We start from the raw sequence: 17,672 nt of genomic DNA on the forward strand, positions 1-17,672 counted from the left end.
TCTTTTCCAACCAGGGCTTGAACCCAAGCCCACCACAGTGAAAGCCACTGGACTTGTGCTCAGTGGTGGCTGAATCTGGACAGGAAATAGGACCGGTGAGATGAAAAGTGTCTGGGAGCTGAAAGTAACACCACAGGCACAGGCTCTATTACTCTTTATTTTAGCAACAGTGACAGACACACAAGGTGACACACAGCTGCCTCAGGCAGCAGCAGCCTCTTTGGCGGCTTTTCTCTCTGCCAGCATCCTCTGTTTCTGCTTTGCCAGGCACTTCCTGGCAGAATAATGGGCCCCCAGGTCATGATCTGGGAAAGAGATGGGGAGGGGAATCATGGGCCACTCCTGCCATGAGGGGAACTTGCCTTTTCTCTGTGCAGGGAGAAGTTGGGCAGCTAAGGCAGGTCACTGAGTAGACAGACAGGTAGGGTGACTCTTAAAACCTCCAGAGACTGGTATGATTAGTATACCAGCTATATTAGCACATAGCCAGTGTGAAGACTGGAAGTAGGGTTGAGAAGGCAGGCAGGTGGGAGAGGCAGGAGGACCTGGGGGCAGCTGGGTGGGAGGGCTCACTCACAGCGGTCCTGGTAGGCCTTGACCACCTGGGTGAACTGCTGCAGCTCCTTGGCACAGTTCTGCCTGTGGCTCTCACCTTCCCTCTGCTGACAGGCCTTCAGCCTTTCCTGGATAATGTTGACAATTTCTTGATCAACTTTGCTGAAAGGTAAACAAGGAAGATGGTCTAGAAGGATTCCTTTCCCTGTACTGAGAGAAAGTAAAATCAAGGCAGGGCCTGGGAGCCCTGTGGTCTGGCCTCTCCACCCATGGCTTCCCAAGGGCATGATTGCCCCCAGCAGGGTACATTCATTGTGCAGGGCTCCCTGTATCCCCTGACTAAACAGAAGCCCAAGGGGGGAGCCTTACTAATCTCTTCTCCACTGCATTTCTGCTTCAAACATGCACAAGACATCCTTCTCCTGGCACTCTGTGATGTCCGGCACGCGGCGGAACTCACGGTGGTAGTAGTAATACTTGTTTTTGGCATGCTGCCGCTCGATAAACTCTGCAAAGAGAAAAGCGCAGACCCAAAAAGGCTACCGGTTTGGACAGGTCACAGTCTGAAGGGCTCTTAGCTTTGTATTTCTTGTAAGCCGTGGAAGAGGCACGTTTCCCAAATGTTCCCAGTTTTACAAAGACCGGCAACTGGACTTCCCAAGAGGTGTGGGAGGGCTGGCAGCCAGTCCTGGAAAGCACTGGGCTACAAACTGCGACGTCTGCGGTTTATAGAGAGTTCTATAAGGCAGGCACCATCCTTATCTCCCTCTGTCCCACAACAATCCTGTGTAGGGCGGGGCCTTTTCATTTACAGAGAGGACATCCAGGCTCTGAGACGGCAGGATTCAGAGCCTGTCCTCTGCAAGCCCCCACCTGCTGACCCACGTCCCCCAGAGCACGGGGACTCCACTGTGGAGGCAAAGAGGCCCCAACAAGAAGCCATTAGCAGGACTCCAGTCCCAGTTCTGCCACCACTGACCTTCAGTCTCAACTTCCCCACGCGTAAATGAACAAGCTGGACCTAGTGAGATCTCACCTATCCAGACAGAAAACACTTCCTAAAAAACTGCTACACAAAAGGGAGCAGTTCCACTCCTGTTTATTCCAGACCTTGGCGGGGGCAGGCATCTAGTTCCTCCACCAAAAAAGAGCCACCAGAGCATGCTATGCACCTCAAATGTTTTGCTGTTGAAGGAACGGATTAACGGCGTCGACTGGCGCTAGTGATCAAGGACACAGTGCTCAGCGTGCTGCGCCCCACCGAGCTGGGTAACAAAACAATGCCTTTAAAAAACATTCACCTGGTTTGGACCAGAGATGGCGGCATTTGGGCAGCTCACGGAGGGCAAGTTACAGTATACCTCGGTGGGAGGGCCATTTTGTAGGCCTGCGAAGGGGTACCGGAGCACCTCTGCACCTCAACAGCCCACCGGAACCGTCTGCTGTGCAAAATGCGAGATGCCCAGCGCGCTGGGAGAGTGTGATCTAACAAGCCTCTCGGTGACTTCGGTCCGCAAACAGTCCCTAATCTGTGAGAAGCCTGAGCCCAGGGGTGCGTGTACGGCTCCCCAGGAGCAGGGGCCGTACGGGGCGGGGGGAGACGGGGGGCGTCCCGGGAGGCGAGGAGGCCTGGGGTGCAGTGGGGTCCACGCTGAATGACCGGGGCGGGGGCCTCGACGGGGCTAGTACCTCTCACGAGGGTCACCGGCCGGTCCACGAGGAGGTCAAAGGCTTTCGTAAGGTAGGTGATAGGGTTGGGCAGCGAGGTCTGCGGCGAGGGCGCCGGCGTGCGGCGCGGGGGCTCGGGGTACACGTCCTTGTCCCAGCTGTCCGGCATGGCTGCGGCGCGCGGCGGGTTCAGCTCTCGGACGCGCTGCCCGGCCTCCGCCCGGGTCCCGCGGCCTAGCTCGCCTGCACAGAGGACACCGGAGCGCGGCCGCGCTTGCGCAGGACGGCCGGCGCCCGCGGGGCACCATGGGACTTGTAGTTTGCCCGGACCGTCCAAGGGTGGCCTCGGGAAGATTACGGGTTCTCCTGAGACCTTCGCGGCTGGCGCGAGCGCCCCCGCGTGGGATCGCAGCGCTATCGCATACGCGAGGAGTGCCTGCCGTGCGCTGGGCATTGTTATAGGCGGTGAAGGAAACAGAAGATCCCTATTTTAATTCTGGGAGCAAAGAGACACTTTAAGAAGTGTAAGTAAGGAGTAAGGAAACCACTCATTTCAGATGCACGTGCCAGGTGCAGCACGGAGCAGGATGGTGAACACACCAGGATAGCGGACTCAGTCCAGAAGAGGGAAGTCAACAAATAGAGCAAACTACCAAACACCCTACTCTTCCAGGAAGCCTTCCTGGGTTGTCCATTCCCTACAGCCCTCTCTGGGCCCCACTGTCTCTGCCAGGGCCTCTCATGGACTGGCTGATGCCGGTGAGCTTGCAGGGCGCCTGGGGGGACAGGATGCTGCCTGAGGCAGCACAGGGTGTAAGGTTTGCCCATCTACCCCCAGTCCCACCCCCACCCCCACCCCCACTAAGGAGAAGTGGCTCCTCCCCTGGATACAGGGCACTCTGTTCTGGTTCTGAGGGTTCCATCCTAGCCTTGAGCACTATTGTGCTCTTGAGGCCAGCTCCACTGACCAGGGCCTTGCTGGCTACCCTCAGTGATCTCCATACCTGGTACAGCCACTGGCTAGCACCAGGGAGGGGGGGTGCTGGTCACTTCCTGCCCAGAGGCTGGGATCAGCCATTAACTCTCTGGACACACAGAATCCAGAATCACAGCATCCTCAGATCTTCAAATCATGAACTCATAGTACTGTCAGACTCAGTAAATCATAACACTGGACTGCAACGTCGGACTGAACCAGGGGACCCGATGGCGGTGGGCCAGAGGCATCGCCATGACAGGAATGAGAGAAGGCAGAGTTCAGTACTCCATTAAGGGAAAGCGCCCAGATCACGGCTTTCTGCTGCCACCCTGCCACAGACAGACTTGGAGATCACGCAGCAGAAAGAAAAGGGCATGGAGAAGGAAATGGCAACCCACTCCAGTGTTCTTGCCTGGAGAATCCCAGGGATGGGGGAGCCTGGTGGGCTGCCGTCTATGGGGTTGCACAGAGTCGGACATGACTGAGGCGACTTAGCAGTAGCAGCAAGGGCTGTAAAGAAAGGACCCTCACTGTGAGTATAGGTAAACCACAGCCCTGCCCCTCATTGGTGTGTGTGAGTGTGTGTGGGTGTGTGTGTGGTGTGTGCGTGCGTGCACGCATGCGTCAGTGTGTGTTGAGGTACATGATGTGGCATAGCACGCGTCTGGAGCAAAGACTGCACACAGCAGCATGTGATCTGGAAAGCCTGATTTCACAACTTTGGGGCCTTCTTCCCCCGACCCCTCACCCCCAGTCTGTGGGATGTCCTGGATCTCTTGAGTTTTATTGATCCTTACCCACATTACCTGATCTGAATCTCAGAATAAATGTATTTTTTGATCAAAGAAGAAAAAAAAAATAAAAAAAGAAAGAAAAGGGCAAATGAGAAGGGGGAACCCAAGAAGCTTCATGGCTCCATGTCCAAGCCTCTGACCCTTGACCTGTGTGTCTACAGCCTCTAGCACGTGCTCCCTGGCACAACAGGAGGGTGTGTGCCCTTGGCCCTGAGTCTGCAGCATGTCCTTTCTGTGCTTCCTTCCTTCAGAGAGTCCCTCTCCCCAGGTCACTTCTGGGCTGAGGGGGTTACCGCTGCCCAGGGATTTTTTTTTTTCCTGCTGGTCACAGCCCAAAGAATTAAAAGTAGCTTTGTCATTAAAAAACAATGATAAAAATGAAGAATTGTAACATTTCATTAGCACAGAATTTTAGCACCCAGTGATGCAAAGTCTACAGACCTTGCAGAGATATCTCAGGTCTATGAAAAATGTGATTCTGGGACTTCCCTGGGAGACCAGTGGTTGAGATTCTGTGTGCCCAATGCAGGGGGCCGGGTTCGATCCCTGCTTGGGTAACTAGTTTCCACATGCTGCAACTAAAGATTCTGCATGCCACAATGAAGATTGAGAATTCTACACACAGCAGCTAAGAGCCAGTGCAGTCAAACAAATCAACAAATATGAAAAAATCTCTCCCTGTAAAGTTAAAAGGCTTTATAGCCATAGACTCTTTGAATAAAAAAAAATAGATTTCAATCCCCTTTTCATTCAAAACTTAACTTCAAAATGTAAGTTCATAAAAGTATCTAAGAGTTCTTGGCTCACAGCTACTAGAGTCCAGTGGCCTTGACATTGAATCACACTCTGGTGATCCTCTGGGCACTCATCCAGCCCTCGCCGTCTCCCCCCAGTTTGCCCAGCTCAGGCTCACAGCCCTCAGGACAGGACAGGAATCTACTCAGCTTCAAGGCCAGCAAACTGGATGCAGACTGTCTTAATGGCAGCTGCCAGAGGGAAGCCTCCCAAACTGGGCTCCTCGGCCCTCTACCAGGCCAATTTGTTCCTATCCTGGAGGGTCCCGCGAGGCAGAAGACAAGGTGTGTGACCATCCCAGGACCCTTGGGGAAGGAGTGCCAGCCCTGGCTCCAGGTGTCCCCCTGGTTGCCCCAGCTGCCCCCCTTTGCTCAGCCCCGGGCCAGGCCCGCTCTTGGCACCAGAGCCCACACCCGCCACGGGAGGTGACAGAGCTCCCCTGCCAGGCGCTAAATCTGGGATCTGGCCTCTGTGCATCCTGGCCCTGCCACTCGACCTCCAGCGTCTGCTGGGAAGGCCCCTTCCCTTCCTGACCCGAAGGACCAGCCGCCATGGTCAGTGGGCTGGGGGGGCATGGAGGCCTCCTGGGGAGGGGCAGGTGGGCTCCTGGGGTCTCTCCCAGCAGAGAAGGTCCTTGGGCCTGTGCAGGGGTCGATGAGTAGGGGGACAGCAGGAGGCCTGGGCTCAGGCCTCCAGGACGGGCAAGGTGGGGGGACGGATGGCAGTGGCCCCCTGCCCCTGTGCCCTGGCTGCAGCGAGGATCTGCTGGGCCCAGCCAGGCAGGACCACTGAAGTGGGGAGCCTTTGGGGGCGGGGGGCCAAAGACAGCTTTGTCCCCAAGACACTGCCCTCGGCGAAGCCTCCTTCCTTTCTCCTGGACGATGCAGACCCGGGGCGCAGCCTGGGGTCTGTGGCTGACTTCTGGTCTGGACTCTGGGACTGTCTAGCTGCCCCTCCTGGGCAGACCCCAGCTCTGACCTACCTCCCCTCCCGCCCCCAGTCCCACCGGAAGTTCTCTGCCCCCCGGCACGGACACCTGGGCTTCCTGCCGCACAAGAGGAGCCGCCGGCACCGGGGCAAGGTGAAGACGTGGCCTCGTGACGACCCCAGCCGGCCCGTGCACCTCACGGCCTTTCTGGGCTACAAGGCGGGCATGACGCACACTCTGCGGGAGGTGCACCGGCCCGGGCTCAGTGAGTGCTGCGAGGGGCCCTGCCGGGGGCAGGGGGTGGGCAGAGCACTCCGGACCTCTGAGAGATCTGGAGGCCCTTCTGCTGCCAGGAGCCACAGCTGGGCTCCCGGAGGGGGAGCAGCCCCAGAAAGGGTCAGACACTGACCGCTGGCCATGCCCCCAGAACCCATCTGTCATCGCCCCGGCTCACAGATGAGGAAATGGAGAAGTTATGAGCTGGGACTCAGGGCAGGCATGACAGTTTACTTTTGGTCTTGAGATCATCGTAGATTCATATGTGGTTCTAAGAGGAATGCCACGTACCCTGAAGCTTTCCCCAATGGAAATGTCTCCTGTAACCATGGTACTGTCACAGCCAGAGAGTGACATGCAGGATTCTCCTGAATAAGATGTGTGTTTATGTAGTTCTGTGCAGTTCTGTCACATGTAAATGCATGTACCCACCACCCTGGGACACTTCATTCCCATGAGTCCACCCTGGTGACCTTTTTACAGCCACAGTTGCTACCCCCAACCTCCTGGCAACCCTCATCTGCTTTTCGTCTCTTCTATTGTATATATATTTTTTTGCCTCAACACAAGGCTGGTGGGATCTTAGTTCCCTCTGCATGCTTAGTTGCTTCAGTCATGTCCAACTCTTTGCAACCCTATGGACTGTAGCCTGCCAGGCTCCCCGATCCGTGGGATTCTCCAGGCAAGAATACTGGGGTTGCCATGCCCTCTAGGGGATCTTCCTGACCCAAGGATTGAACACACGTCTCTTACATCTCCTCCATTAGCAGATGGCTTCTTGACCACTAGCAATACCTGGGAAGTCCCCCTGACCAGGGATTGAACATGGACCCTCAGCAGTGAACGTTCAGAGTCCTAACCCCTGGACCGCCAGGGAAGTCCTCTAATATATATTTTAAATGTACACTTCTTTGGATCAGCCTCAGTAACACCATCTATAAAATCGTGGGTCTGGACCAGTCGGAGGTTTCTTCTAGAGCTGTTCTGTACTCCACTGCAGGAGGCCAGCCTGACCCTCTGGGGGAAGCTGCCCAGGCTATGGCTCTCCTGGCCCTCTCCCAGGTGGCCTGGTGGGGAAACCGAGGCAGGAGCAGGTCAGGCCTTGCCTGAGATCCGAGTCAGAGCTAGTGTGGACATCTATGGTGGGGTCTTGCCTGGCAGTGACTCCACACACAGGGCAGAACAGGGAGAAGCACAGGGAGTGGGGAGCCTGAGGGCTGGGGGCCTGGGGCCCTGAGCACGGGGGGCCTCTGTCCACAGCAGCCCTGGGGCTTTGGTGCTCTGTGCTCTCGCAGGCGGGTGGGGCTGTGGTCAGCTCCTCCACCCTTCTCCTCCCCATGGGACACGGAGGCGCCCCCTCCATGTCTTATCCATCTCTGGGTTTCATCCAGAAATTTCCAAGCGGGAGGAGGTAGAGGCAGTGACGATAGTGGAGACGCCGCCCCTGGTGGTGGTGGGTGTGGTAGGCTACGTGGCCACCCCGCGGGGCCTGCGGAGCTTCAAGACCATCTTCGCAGAGCATCTCAGTGACGAGTGCCGCCGCCGCTTCTACAAGGACTGGTGAGGATCATCCCTGCAGGGTGGGCGGGCACAGGGAAGGGTGTCACAGTGAGCAGAAGGCAGGGAAGGGTGTGTGTGTGTGGTGCCTTCACTCCAGGAGAAGACAAGGACTAAGGGCTGGAGAGGAAGCTGTTAGTGGAAAAAAGGAAAGCAAACGTTCTCCACCTCAGGGTGATGCATGTCAGAGCTGGTTCTGAGCTTCCTAGCAGCCAGGGTGAAAAGGGAAATGACAACTGACAAGCTCATCAGAAAGAAAGGCATCTTTAGGTCTCAAATCTTCCCTGGCATTAAGTCTTGAAAGAGAAGGCCCCCTCCCTGCCTGAGGACCCTCACAGACCCTCCTTCCATATGGAGGTAGAGGCACCATAGTCTCCATGGGAGGTGAGGGTCCTGGGCCCCAGTGTCAGAGCAGGCTGTGTGACCACAAGCAAGCTGATGGACCTCTTAGAATCTCCTCTCACCCCACCCTCTGACATACACACACACAGCACAGACACCATCACACGGGAACAGGACAGGTCCCTGCGTCGTGGGGCCGTCACGAGGGTGAGATGAGCAGTGCATGTCAAGTGCTCAGCACAGAAAAAGAGGTTGGCAAACGCCACCTGGCCTGTGTTTGCTGTTGCAGTTGTGATCAGCTTGCTCCTCGTCTGGGGGCTCTGATCTCCGTGAACCTGTTTCTTCGTCTGTAGCATGGGGATACTGATGTCCATCTTCCAGTGTCCTGCGGAGGGTTAGGAATGATGGGGCTTGGGGCCTGGCCAGTCCCAGCTGTTCACTTTAGAAGTGGGCTCAGCAGCTGTGGCCAGGTGGGCATGTGGCTGCGGGCTGGCTGGCACGTTCCTTCCCGGGATTCCTGCATGGCTGCCCACTCTCACTCCAGGAGGCAGGGAGGGTACCTACTTTATGGAGGAGGAAACTGAGGCCTCAAGGGTGGGACCATCTGTGCTTAAAGAGGGCGACTGGTACTAGCCCAGGGACCCCAGGGGCCTAGCAGTGCCTCCCCTGGGAAGGGGAGGAGGGTGGAGGGGGACATCTAGCCCATGCTTGGTGGACTGTGGGCAGTGGAGGCCACCCTGCTCACCCCACTGAGCACCTTGTGTGCACGGCTCAGGCACAAGAGCAAGAAAAAAGCCTTCACCAAGGCCTGTAAGAGGTGGCGTGACGCCGACGGCAAGAAGCAGCTGCAGAAGGACTTTGCCGCCATGAAGAAGTACTGCAAGGTCATCCGGGTCATTGTCCACACCCAGGTCAGCCCCCACCCTCTGGTCCACACTGGCTAGTCAGTCCAGCCCCCAGGCCTACCCTCCCCAAGCCGGGCTTCCGGGAGCCCTGACAAATGTCAGTCTAAAAATACCGTGAGCCCTGGGCACAGGCCCAGGGTGCTGGCTAACCGGTTGCGTGGGCCGCTGGCAGCCTGGGGCTGGCGTGTTGTGCGTCTGTGCGCTCTGTGGGCTGCGGGGCACCGACCACATCAGCGGTCAGCCAAGGCCCCGGGTCTCCTGCCCTGCGGCAGTGTGGGGGGCCGGGGCGTCCCTCTGGGCACACATGTGTGAATCCACATCTGTAAGTGGGGTCCAGGGAACCAACACCTGCTGACTTATTCTGGGACATCCACAGACGCCTTCCTGGCTCGGGGCGGCGGCCCTCCCCAGCTGACTCAGTGACTCTCACACCTGCGGTTCCCGGCTCTGTGCGGCCTTGGTTAACCTGTCTCGGCACATGGTCGGGCTGTAACTTCCTCTCACTGCTGCGCCCCCCACCGCAGGCCATCCATAAGTGCTGGCTGAGCCCTATGCTGTGACCTAACCCAACCCTGCTTCCGCTGGGGGCCCCCACAGCCTGTGCCTCATGCCGCACAGAGATGTTGAAAAGCATGTGTCCGACCACATCGCCCCCACGCTTGGAATAAAGTCCCAGCTAATCCCCATGAGACCTGCCTGGCCAGGCCTCTGCTTGCCTCTCCCCATCCTGAACCTTCCTCCTTATTCACCATGATCCAGACACACTGGCCCTGTTTCTGTCCCCCTCCCCTCCAACCGGTATCTCCCCTGCTACAGGGCCTTTGCATATGCGGTTCCCCCTGCCCTAGAAGCTCTCAGATCTTCACCTAGTGGATCCTTCTTGTTTCTGATGTCACCTTCTCAGAGAGGGCCTCCTTGACCACCCTCATATGCGATGACTGTCTCCTCCACCCTCTGTTCCATCACAACACATCGGCCTCTCCAAGATTTTTCTTGGCTTCTGTCCCCCAGTTGTAGGTGGCTCCGTGGGGGCCAGGACCCTGTCTGCCTCATGGCAAGCTGTGTCCCCAGTTCCTCACACAGAACGGGCCAGGCAGCCACACCAGAGCACAGGATCATCTGTTGAATGAATGCGTGCATAGAGGCCTGCCAGGGGACACCAGCTGGCCATGCCATATCTACAGATGGGGGGGTCGGTGTGACTTTCTGGGAACCAACCTGTCGTGTTGCATCTACCAGATGAAGCTGCTGCCCTTTCGGCAGAAGAAGGCCCACATCATGGAGATCCAGCTGAATGGCGGCACGGTGGCCGAGAAGGTGGCCTGGGCCCAGGCCCGGCTGGAGAAGCAAGTGCCAGTACACAGCGTGTTCAGCCAGAGCGAGGTCATTGACGTTATTGCCGTCACCAAGGGCAGGGGTGTCAAAGGTAGGGCTGGTTGGGGATGGTGGCTCCAGGAAGGCTGCCGGAAGGGGGCGGGGACCGAACTGGCCTCTCAGCCACCAGCCCCTCCCACCTGCAGGTGTCACGAGCCGCTGGCATACGAAGAAGCTGCCGCGAAAGACCCATAAGGGGCTGCGTAAGGTGGCCTGCATTGGTGCCTGGCACCCTGCCCGCGTGGGCTGTTCCATCGCCCGGGCTGGGCAGAAGGGCTACCATCACCGCACAGAGCTCAACAAGAAGGTGTGTCCTCAGGGCTGGTGGGGGGATGTCCATGACCACACTCCAGGGACCCAGACACCTCCGGGCTCCTGAGGCTCTGAAATGCCTCCTCCAGCGCCTGGGTCTCAGCCCACATTCTCATAGGCGTGGACATCTTGCTGACCCCAGAGGCCACCTGCTGTCCCCCATGTGCCCTGTCCTCCTGACAGATCTACCGCATCGGCCGGGGGCTGCACACGGAGGACGGGAAGGTGGTTAAGAACAACGCATCCACCAGCTACGACGTAACTGACAAATCCATCACGCCGCTGGTGAGAGTGGGCGGCCGGTTTGGCTGAGGGGTCTGGTGTGTGTGTGTGGGGCAGGCCTGCGGGGCACCATCCTCCCCAAGAACTCAGGCACCAGCAAGCCGCCACCAGGGTGAACCAAACCCCAGCCATTTCCTGCATCTTCAGAGTCTCCGCTGCAGACAGCATGTCCTCCAGCTGCTGTCCCAGCTTTCAGGGTACAGCAACTCCGACTCCGCCCTTGGAGCCAGGCTGCCTGGGCTCACACCCCAGCTGCAGGATGTGGCAGCTGTGGGGCTGGGAGAAGTGACATCACCCCCCACTCCTAGCGTCAGTTTCCCCCTCTGTAAAATACAGAGTTTTAAATAAGACAGTCGCAGGATGGACTTAGGGTCTGGCTCAGAGACTGTCCTGATGTGATCTAGAGTGTCACCCCAGGCCAGGGAGTTCCCCTAGTTTTCTCAGTTGTCCCTAAACCCAGAGCCTCTTTTCTGGACCTATGTTCCCTCAGGGTGGCTTCCCGCACTATGGGGAAGTCAACAACGACTTCGTCATGCTGAAGGGTTGCATCGCGGGCACCAAGAAGCGGGTCATCACATTGAGGAAGGTCAGTGCCAGGTGGCGAGCTGGGGAGTGGGAGCCCCATGGGCTCTGGAGCGGGTTGTGGGGGGTGCTGGCCTGCCCTGTCCTCCAGACCGCTCCAGGAGGGCAGGGTGGGGAAAGCAAAAAGGGAGGGGTTCTAACAGGAGGTGGGTGAGAACCTCCTGTGGGGACTGGGGGTGAAGGGAGGGGCTGAGTGGGGACTTCCCGCCTGTTGTTTCCCCTCTCCCATGGGCCCCAGTCCCTCCTGGTGCACCACAGCCGACAGGCCCTGGAGAACATCGAGCTCAAGTTCATTGACACCACCTCCAAGTTTGGCCACGGCCGCTTCCAGACAGCCCAAGAGAAGAGGGCCTTCATGGTGAGCCCATCCGCCTTCCTCTCTGGGGCTCAGACCCCACATCCCACCTGCCCCAGGGCGGGCATCTGTGGCATGCATGCCCCTGCACTCATCCACAGGAGGGGCTTTCAGGGGTCTAGTCCTGGAGGGACCGGCGGGAGGGGACGCGGGGCCGGCTCCGAGTAACCCAGGCGGTTGATGAGACCCTGTGACTTAACCCTCCTCCTGTCCCTCGCCCCCCAGGGTCCCCAGAAGAAGCATCTGGAGAAGGAAAAGCCGGAGACCTCGGGAGACTTGTAGGCAGGATGGGACGGAGGGGGCCTGGAAGAAGCGCGGCGCAACCCCCGTTGGTGCCCTACTCTAATAAAAGTCAGAGGCAGTTCTTCCGAGGTGTCTCAGAGTTGGGGGGCACGGAAAGGCTGGTCAACAGCCGGTACTCCGGGGCTTAGAGCCGGGAAGGGAAGAAAGCTGACGTGTCTCCCGGTTCTCTGCAGCCGCCGCCCCGTGGCGGACGCGGTTCGGCGGCGCGCGGCGGGGCCTCGGGAACCGCAGAGCCAAGGTCCTGGCTGGTGGGCGGGGCCTGCTGGGAGGGGGCGTGTCCTCGGAAGGACCCTCCCGGAGGCGGAAGTCGGAGAGCTAGCCCTGGGGTGGGAATTGGTCCGCGGAAAGAGGCGGGGCAGTGGGAGGCGGGCCCTGCGAGGGTGTCTCGCATCCCCGGACGTGATTGGCTGCCTGGGGGAGCTGGGCCTCTGGGCCTCGGGGCCCGGCGGGGATCGGAGAGGGTTGGTTCTCGCGAGGCGGGCACAAGGCCCGGGTCCTGAGTGTGGCCTCGGATCTGTCGGAGGCGGCGGGAGTGCGGCCGTCCCTCCGGCGCCATGTCGTTCTGCAGCTTCTTCGGGGGCGAGATTTTCCAGAACCACTTTGAGCCGGGTACGATCTGTAACTTCTGGGAGGACAGCGGGCCGGGCCGTCGCTGCCCTCCGGGTGGCGGTGGAGCCCCAGGAACGCGGGACGAGTGTGGCCGCGCGGGGAGGAGCGCATGGAGGCGGGAGGAGTCTGGGGGGCCCGGAGAGCAGGGGTACGCGAGGAGAGGAAGACACTGGGGAGAGCACAGGCCTTGAGTGCGAGAGTGGCCCTCTCCGGGGAAATCTGTGCGGTCAGGGTAAGCGCAGGTGGCGACGCCCTTCGGGGTATCCGGGTCAGGATCGGGACTTTAGAGGGACGCGCTGGAAGGTCCTGACCAGGGGCAGCTCCTGTGACTGGCTCCCTCTCCTTGGGGCATCGCTCGGTTATGACCCCAGCCCTTTCTCCTCCGCAGTTCCCCAGACGTGTGGGGTGAGCTGGAAAGCAGAGAATGTCCCGTTGGGATCCAGATGTAACTGCCTGGGTGCCTCCCCTGCCTTCCCAGGGGGCCCAGGGTTGGGTAACCTGGCCAGGCTGCCAATGGCCAGGCAAGTTTGACTGGACAGCCTGGGCCAGCTAGGAGGGGTGGAAGGTGGTGGGGGTGAGTGGTTGGTTGGGGCATGGCCCACCCTCAGCCCTGGCCCCAGGCTTTGAGAGATCCAGGTGAATCACATTCTGGGCTGTGCTGCCTGCTCATGGATTAATTTGGTAAAAATATGTCTACAGGCAAGACGAGAGCTGCCACCTTCCCCTGGGCGGGGTTTCTTGGGTGTCAGCTCTCTAGGGGGCTGGGCTGTGATACCCGAGCGTCTCTGTGAGCCAGCTGTGACATAGGACCCTCTGGTTGTGGGACTTGGGGTTGTCCTCTGGCTCCTCAGCCACACTAGAAACCTCACTTCCACAGTACCTCCTGGTTCCTCTTTTCTTCCTCAAGTTACTGGTAAATGCTGAGTGGTCATGGACTCCAGGGTAGACTGTCTCTAGGCCGGACAGGGGGCAAAAGGTGACTCAGTACCCCTTGAGGGAACCCCAAGCAGTTTCCTCTTCTGCAAGTCAATTTTGCAACCTTCCCCCCCACCCCCCGCCAAAGTGATCTTTTGGGGATAGTTTAAAACCCAGTTTTCTCCCTGCCCCTCTGTCTTCCTGGGACCTGGGTCTGGACCGGAAGTGTTTTTGCTGGGGTCTTTCTTTTCCTGCTTGGAGAGCAGGCCGGTGGCTGGGCATCCAGCTCAAGGCTTCTTTGGGCAGAGTGTCAGCCATGTGGGAAGGGAGGTGGGCTAGTGGTGGTGGGGCCTGTTTGTGTGTTTGGGGGGCAGAGCTGCCTGGGTTCCTTCCTGGCTGCACACCCTGTAGCTGAATGTTTTGTAATCCCTGCGCCTCAGCTTCCTCATCTGTAAAATGGGAACATTTGCGTCACAGGGTGGTTAAGAGGAGCCAGTGAGATTAAGTGAGAAAAGTGACTCTTCTGGTCTCTGGCACAGGCTCAGAACCATTCAACGTGAACTCCATGCCATGTTTCCCCCACAGAGTCGATGTCCAGACCTGTGGGTGGTGGGTGGGTGCACGGGGAGGCTGTGCAGCCCACCTAGTAACCTGGGTCCTGCTGTCCTCTCCTGGGGTCTCACCCAGGATTGGGGAGCTCACCCCCGAGGCACTGGAGCCAGCATCTCTGCTCTTGCCTCCCTTCCACCCAGGTATCTATGTGTGTGCCAAGTGTGGCTATGAGCTCTTCTCCAGCCGCTCCAAGTATGCACACTCATCCCCGTGGCCAGCCTTCACTGAGACCATCCATGCTGACAGTGTGGCCAAGCGTCCAGAGCACAATCGGCCTGGAGCCATAAAGGTGGGTGGTAGCAGCAGGGAGGCGGGGAAGGGGTGTCAGCCAGGAGGACCCGAGAACTGGCCCCCCTTCCTGCTGCTCCCCCTCAGCTGCGGTGTCCTAGCGTCTGTCTATTCCAGGCCTCTGGCCTCAGCCTGGGGAGCTGCCACCCCAAACTATTGGGAGACCCTGGGGCCTTGGTGAGGACAGGGAAACGACGGCTTTCCAGGGAGGCTGTGAGATGGGGCCGACAGCAGTTATCTTAGAAAATGGGCGTGAGGACCCCCGCTGTGGGGGCCATGGCTGTAGCTGTTTTTATGGCTGTCTTGTCTCCCCAGGTATCCTGTGGCAGGTGTGGCAACGGGCTGGGCCATGAGTTCCTGAACGATGGCCCCAAGCGCGGACAGTCCCGCTTCTGAATTTTCAGCAGCTCATTGAAGTTCATCCCTAAAGGTGCGCTTGCTTCCTGGCACCTGGGCACAAGCCTGTGTAAACTTTAGAGGCCCAAGGGTACACTGTTTTTGTTCATTTATGGTGACAAAGGGTGGGGGCACCAAAGCACACTGCCCACGTTCTGCCTAGGGCCACTAGAGGGTAGCTGCGGGGTGGGGACAAAAGATAGCTGTCCTTTGTGATCAACGCTGGTTGATCACATGCAGGGCAGCACAGAGGCTGAGGACCAGGGCTGTGTGGCAGCAGGCTTGTTTGTCGGCCTGTCTGAGCCGCCTCCTCTTCTGGGTAGTGGGCATGATGTCAGAGTCTCCTTCATAGGCCTGTTGAGACTGGCTGCCCTAAAGTGCACTGGGTCCTGCCATGCAATAGGAGCTAGCAAATGTGTGCTTGTATTGGCAGTATTCATCATTGGTAGATATTTAGGGGCCATTTTTCATTTGTGTGCATTTTATCTGAGCTCCCTGGTAGCTCAGACAGTAAAGAATCCTCCTGCAATGTAGGAGACCCGGCTTTGATCCTTGGGTCAGGCCTGGAGAAGGAAATGGCAACCTACTCCAGTACTCTTGCCTGGGTAATCCTATAGACAGAAGAGCCTGGTGGGCTACAGTCCATGGGGTTGCAAAGAGTCGCACGACTGAGCAACTAACACTATCTGAGCCCAGTCTTCTCTCTGGCCCTCTGCTCTCTGCCTCCCCAGCCTCCCTCTGAACTTCTCTGCGCTCTTTGTAGCTCAATTCCCTCTCCTCATTTGCTGCCCATAAGACTGTGGCCAGCCCCTAGTCTCAGTTTTTGTTTTTTAGCTATTTATTTCTTTGGCTGCTCTGGGTCCCAGTTGCGACATGCAAACTCTGGCTTGTAGCATGTGGGATCCAGTTCCCCAATCAGGGATCGAACCCTGGTCCCCTGCAGGGGGAGTACAGAGTCTTAGCCTCTGGACCACCAGGGAAGTCCTCCTAGTCTCAGTTTTATCCTCTGTAAAATGGGGTTGCTAATAGTGCCTGCTTGTTCCCTCACTGTGGAGGTTAAGTGAAGGTGTCCGTAAGGGCCAGCATGTGATAAAGGTTTGAGAACACTTTGTCCTTCTGTAGTTATTCGTCCTCCAGGACATGTGGAGGAAGGGTAGCCTCTGGGTTATCCTGCAGTCTCAATGGATGAACTGGGCACACAGACGCCCCCAGGATAGGGATCTGGGTCCTCTTGGCCTCCCTGAGCTGCAGGCTGGAGACACTGGGATAGCCCAGGGAGTGGTGTCAGATCAGTTAACAGCAACTTGTTTTTCTCTCCCCTCCCTCATTTCTTTCAGGCGAAGAAACCTCCGCCTCCCAGGGATAGTAGGCGGGCTGCCCATACCCAGATCAGGTGGACACTGATGCCACCCACCTCAGTCGTGGAGCCGCAGACATTCAGAGCAGGGGAGTCAGGGTTGGGAGAAGGGGGTAGCTGAAACCTCAGGAAGACTCCCGAGCCCTTGGCTCTGCACAGGCTCTTGCTGGGAAGAGAAGGCTCACACTTGGCTGCCAGGACGGGCCCTGCTGTTGGCTCACACAGCATCTCGGGGCATGCACCCCAGGCCTGGTCTATCTTTGGATGATGCTGCAAGCCCTGCCTTCTCTTCCTCTCAGCCCACTGCCCCCTCGCTGCCTGTCTGGACTTACCCCGTGGGGCCCAGCCCTGAGATGGCTCCGCCCTCACCAAAGCTCTTGCCCACCTTCTCCAGGCTGTGCTAGGAGATGGGATGCAGACGGGGGTGCCCCAGCCCGGTCACTCAATGATTCTCTCTGGCTAAACCCTTGCAGGCAGCCAGAGTGGTGATGACCTGTGACCCGCTGGGGGAGCAGGCGGAGGGGATGGACTCTGACCTCGGTTACAGGAGGAGAAATCCCGAACCTGGTTGCGCCATCTGTGCAGATGCGGCTTGCCTCACTCGGGCTTAGGAAAGCAGCTATTGCTTCATCACCTTGACAGTGTGAGGCCGGGGACCCCAAGCTCACAGCCTCCTGTCAACCCCTCCCGGTAGACAGTGAGCGAACCTCACTGCATGTGCTCTGAGGCTCCTGCCATCGGTGGGGAGGGTTAAGCCCCTTCCACCTTGAGTCCTCTCTAGAATAATCAGGAGGAGACCAGTAAACAAATGGAACCCAGTCTTGCTGTCTTTATTAACAACATCAGGAATTACAGGAGAGCTGCTGTCATTGAACTGGAAGCCTGGAATGCATGGGAGTCACTGGATCCCAGGGCAGTAGGGCCAATGGCAGCTCACCATGCCGGTCAACAGAGTCAAAGCAGCTGTCAGAATAATCTGACTCACACAGAATTATAGAGTTGGCCAGTTGGGTAGGGTGCTTCTCAAAGTGAAGTAGATTGGAAGTCTGATCTCGCTTGATCTGTATGAGCAGAGGTATAACTTGAATCATAAAGATGATTTCCTCCTTGCTGTTTCCTCCTGCAGGGGATCTGCCTGACCCAGGGCTTGAACCTGCATCTCTTACATCTCTTGCATTAGCAGGTGGGTTCTTTACCACTAGTGCCACCTGGGAAGCCCTGTATGAGCAGAAGTGTAACTTGAATCATAAAGACAGACACTAGACTCCTAGTTTGTGCTAAGTGACTCAGTCATGTCTGACTTTTTGTGACCCTATGGACTGTAGCCTGCCAGGCTCCTCTGCCCATGGGATTCTCCAGGCAAGAATACTGGAGTGGGTTGCCATCTTCTCTTCCAGGAGATCTTCCAGACCCAGGGATGGAACTCACGTCTCTGTCTCCTGCATTGCCAGGCAGATTCTTTACCCACTGAGCCCACCTGGGGAGCCC

At 58.0% G+C, this 17,672-nt stretch overlaps 3 protein-coding genes across 4 annotated transcripts; 2 read left to right on the top strand and 1 right to left on the bottom strand.

The window, feature by feature from the left end:
* Positions 1-139: 139 nt before the first annotated feature.
* NDUFB10 (NADH:ubiquinone oxidoreductase subunit B10) lies at positions 140-2,505 on the bottom strand. The gene is made up of 4 exons (XM_055409174.2): positions 2,245-2,505; positions 925-1,063; positions 578-717; positions 140-305 (listed from the first exon to the last, which is right to left on the bottom strand). Exons 1-4 carry the CDS (start codon positions 2,390-2,392, stop codon positions 202-204), a joined length of 531 nt encoding a protein of 176 aa, XP_055265149.1. The 5' UTR covers positions 2,393-2,505; the 3' UTR covers positions 140-201.
* A 2,437-nt stretch (positions 2,506-4,942) lies between these two features.
* Positions 4,943-12,070, top strand: RPL3L (ribosomal protein L3 like). 2 transcript variants are annotated; one of them, XM_055409169.2, is made up of 10 exons: positions 4,943-5,075; positions 5,792-5,984; positions 7,387-7,555; positions 8,670-8,805; positions 10,039-10,225; positions 10,320-10,480; positions 10,669-10,770; positions 11,258-11,353; positions 11,588-11,707; positions 11,930-12,070. In XM_055409169.2, the coding sequence occupies exons 2-10, from the start codon at positions 5,945-5,947 to the stop codon at positions 11,984-11,986; spliced, it is 1,068 nt and encodes a 355-aa protein (XP_055265144.1). In that variant the 5' UTR covers positions 4,943-5,075; positions 5,792-5,944; the 3' UTR covers positions 11,987-12,070. The 2 variants fall into 2 exon arrangements, with proteins under 2 accessions (XP_055265144.1, XP_055265143.1); XM_055409168.2 differs by lacking the exon at positions 4,943-5,075 and adding an exon at positions 5,187-5,345.
* Positions 12,071-12,408: 338 nt separating this feature from the next.
* Positions 12,409-16,377, top strand: MSRB1 (methionine sulfoxide reductase B1). Its single transcript, XM_055409170.2, has 4 exons — positions 12,409-12,616; positions 14,284-14,432; positions 14,747-14,861; positions 16,165-16,377. The coding sequence occupies exons 1-4, from the start codon at positions 12,562-12,564 to the stop codon at positions 16,191-16,193; spliced, it is 348 nt and encodes a 115-aa protein (XP_055265145.2). The 5' UTR covers positions 12,409-12,561; the 3' UTR covers positions 16,194-16,377.
* The last annotated feature ends 1,295 nt before the right edge of the window (positions 16,378-17,672 follow it).

Source organism: Moschus berezovskii, chromosome 27 (assembly GCF_049115385.1).
Source record: "Moschus berezovskii isolate FMDL1 chromosome 27, NW_MosBer_1.0, whole genome shotgun sequence".
Taxonomy (NCBI): Eukaryota; Metazoa; Chordata; class Mammalia; order Artiodactyla; family Moschidae; genus Moschus; species Moschus berezovskii.

Excerpts from the sequence above, each read along its gene's own strand:
- NDUFB10 (XM_055409174.2), bottom strand. The coding sequence starts at position 2,392 with ATGCCGGACAGCTGGGACAAGGACGTGTACCCCGAGCCCCCGCGCCGC. Across the intron at positions 1,064-2,244 it reads GCCGGTGACCCTCGTGAGAG|AGTTTATCGAGCGGCAGCAT; the intron begins GTACTAGCCCCG and ends TTCTCTTTGCAG. Across the intron at positions 718-924 it reads ATGCAGTGGAGAAGAGATTA|CAAAGTTGATCAAGAAATTG; the intron begins GTAAGGCTCCCC and ends TTTACCTTTCAG.
- RPL3L (XM_055409168.2), top strand. Across the intron at positions 10,481-10,668 it reads GCACAGAGCTCAACAAGAAG|ATCTACCGCATCGGCCGGGG; the intron begins GTGTGTCCTCAG and ends TCCTCCTGACAG. Across the intron at positions 11,354-11,587 it reads GGGTCATCACATTGAGGAAG|TCCCTCCTGGTGCACCACAG; the intron begins GTCAGTGCCAGG and ends CATGGGCCCCAG.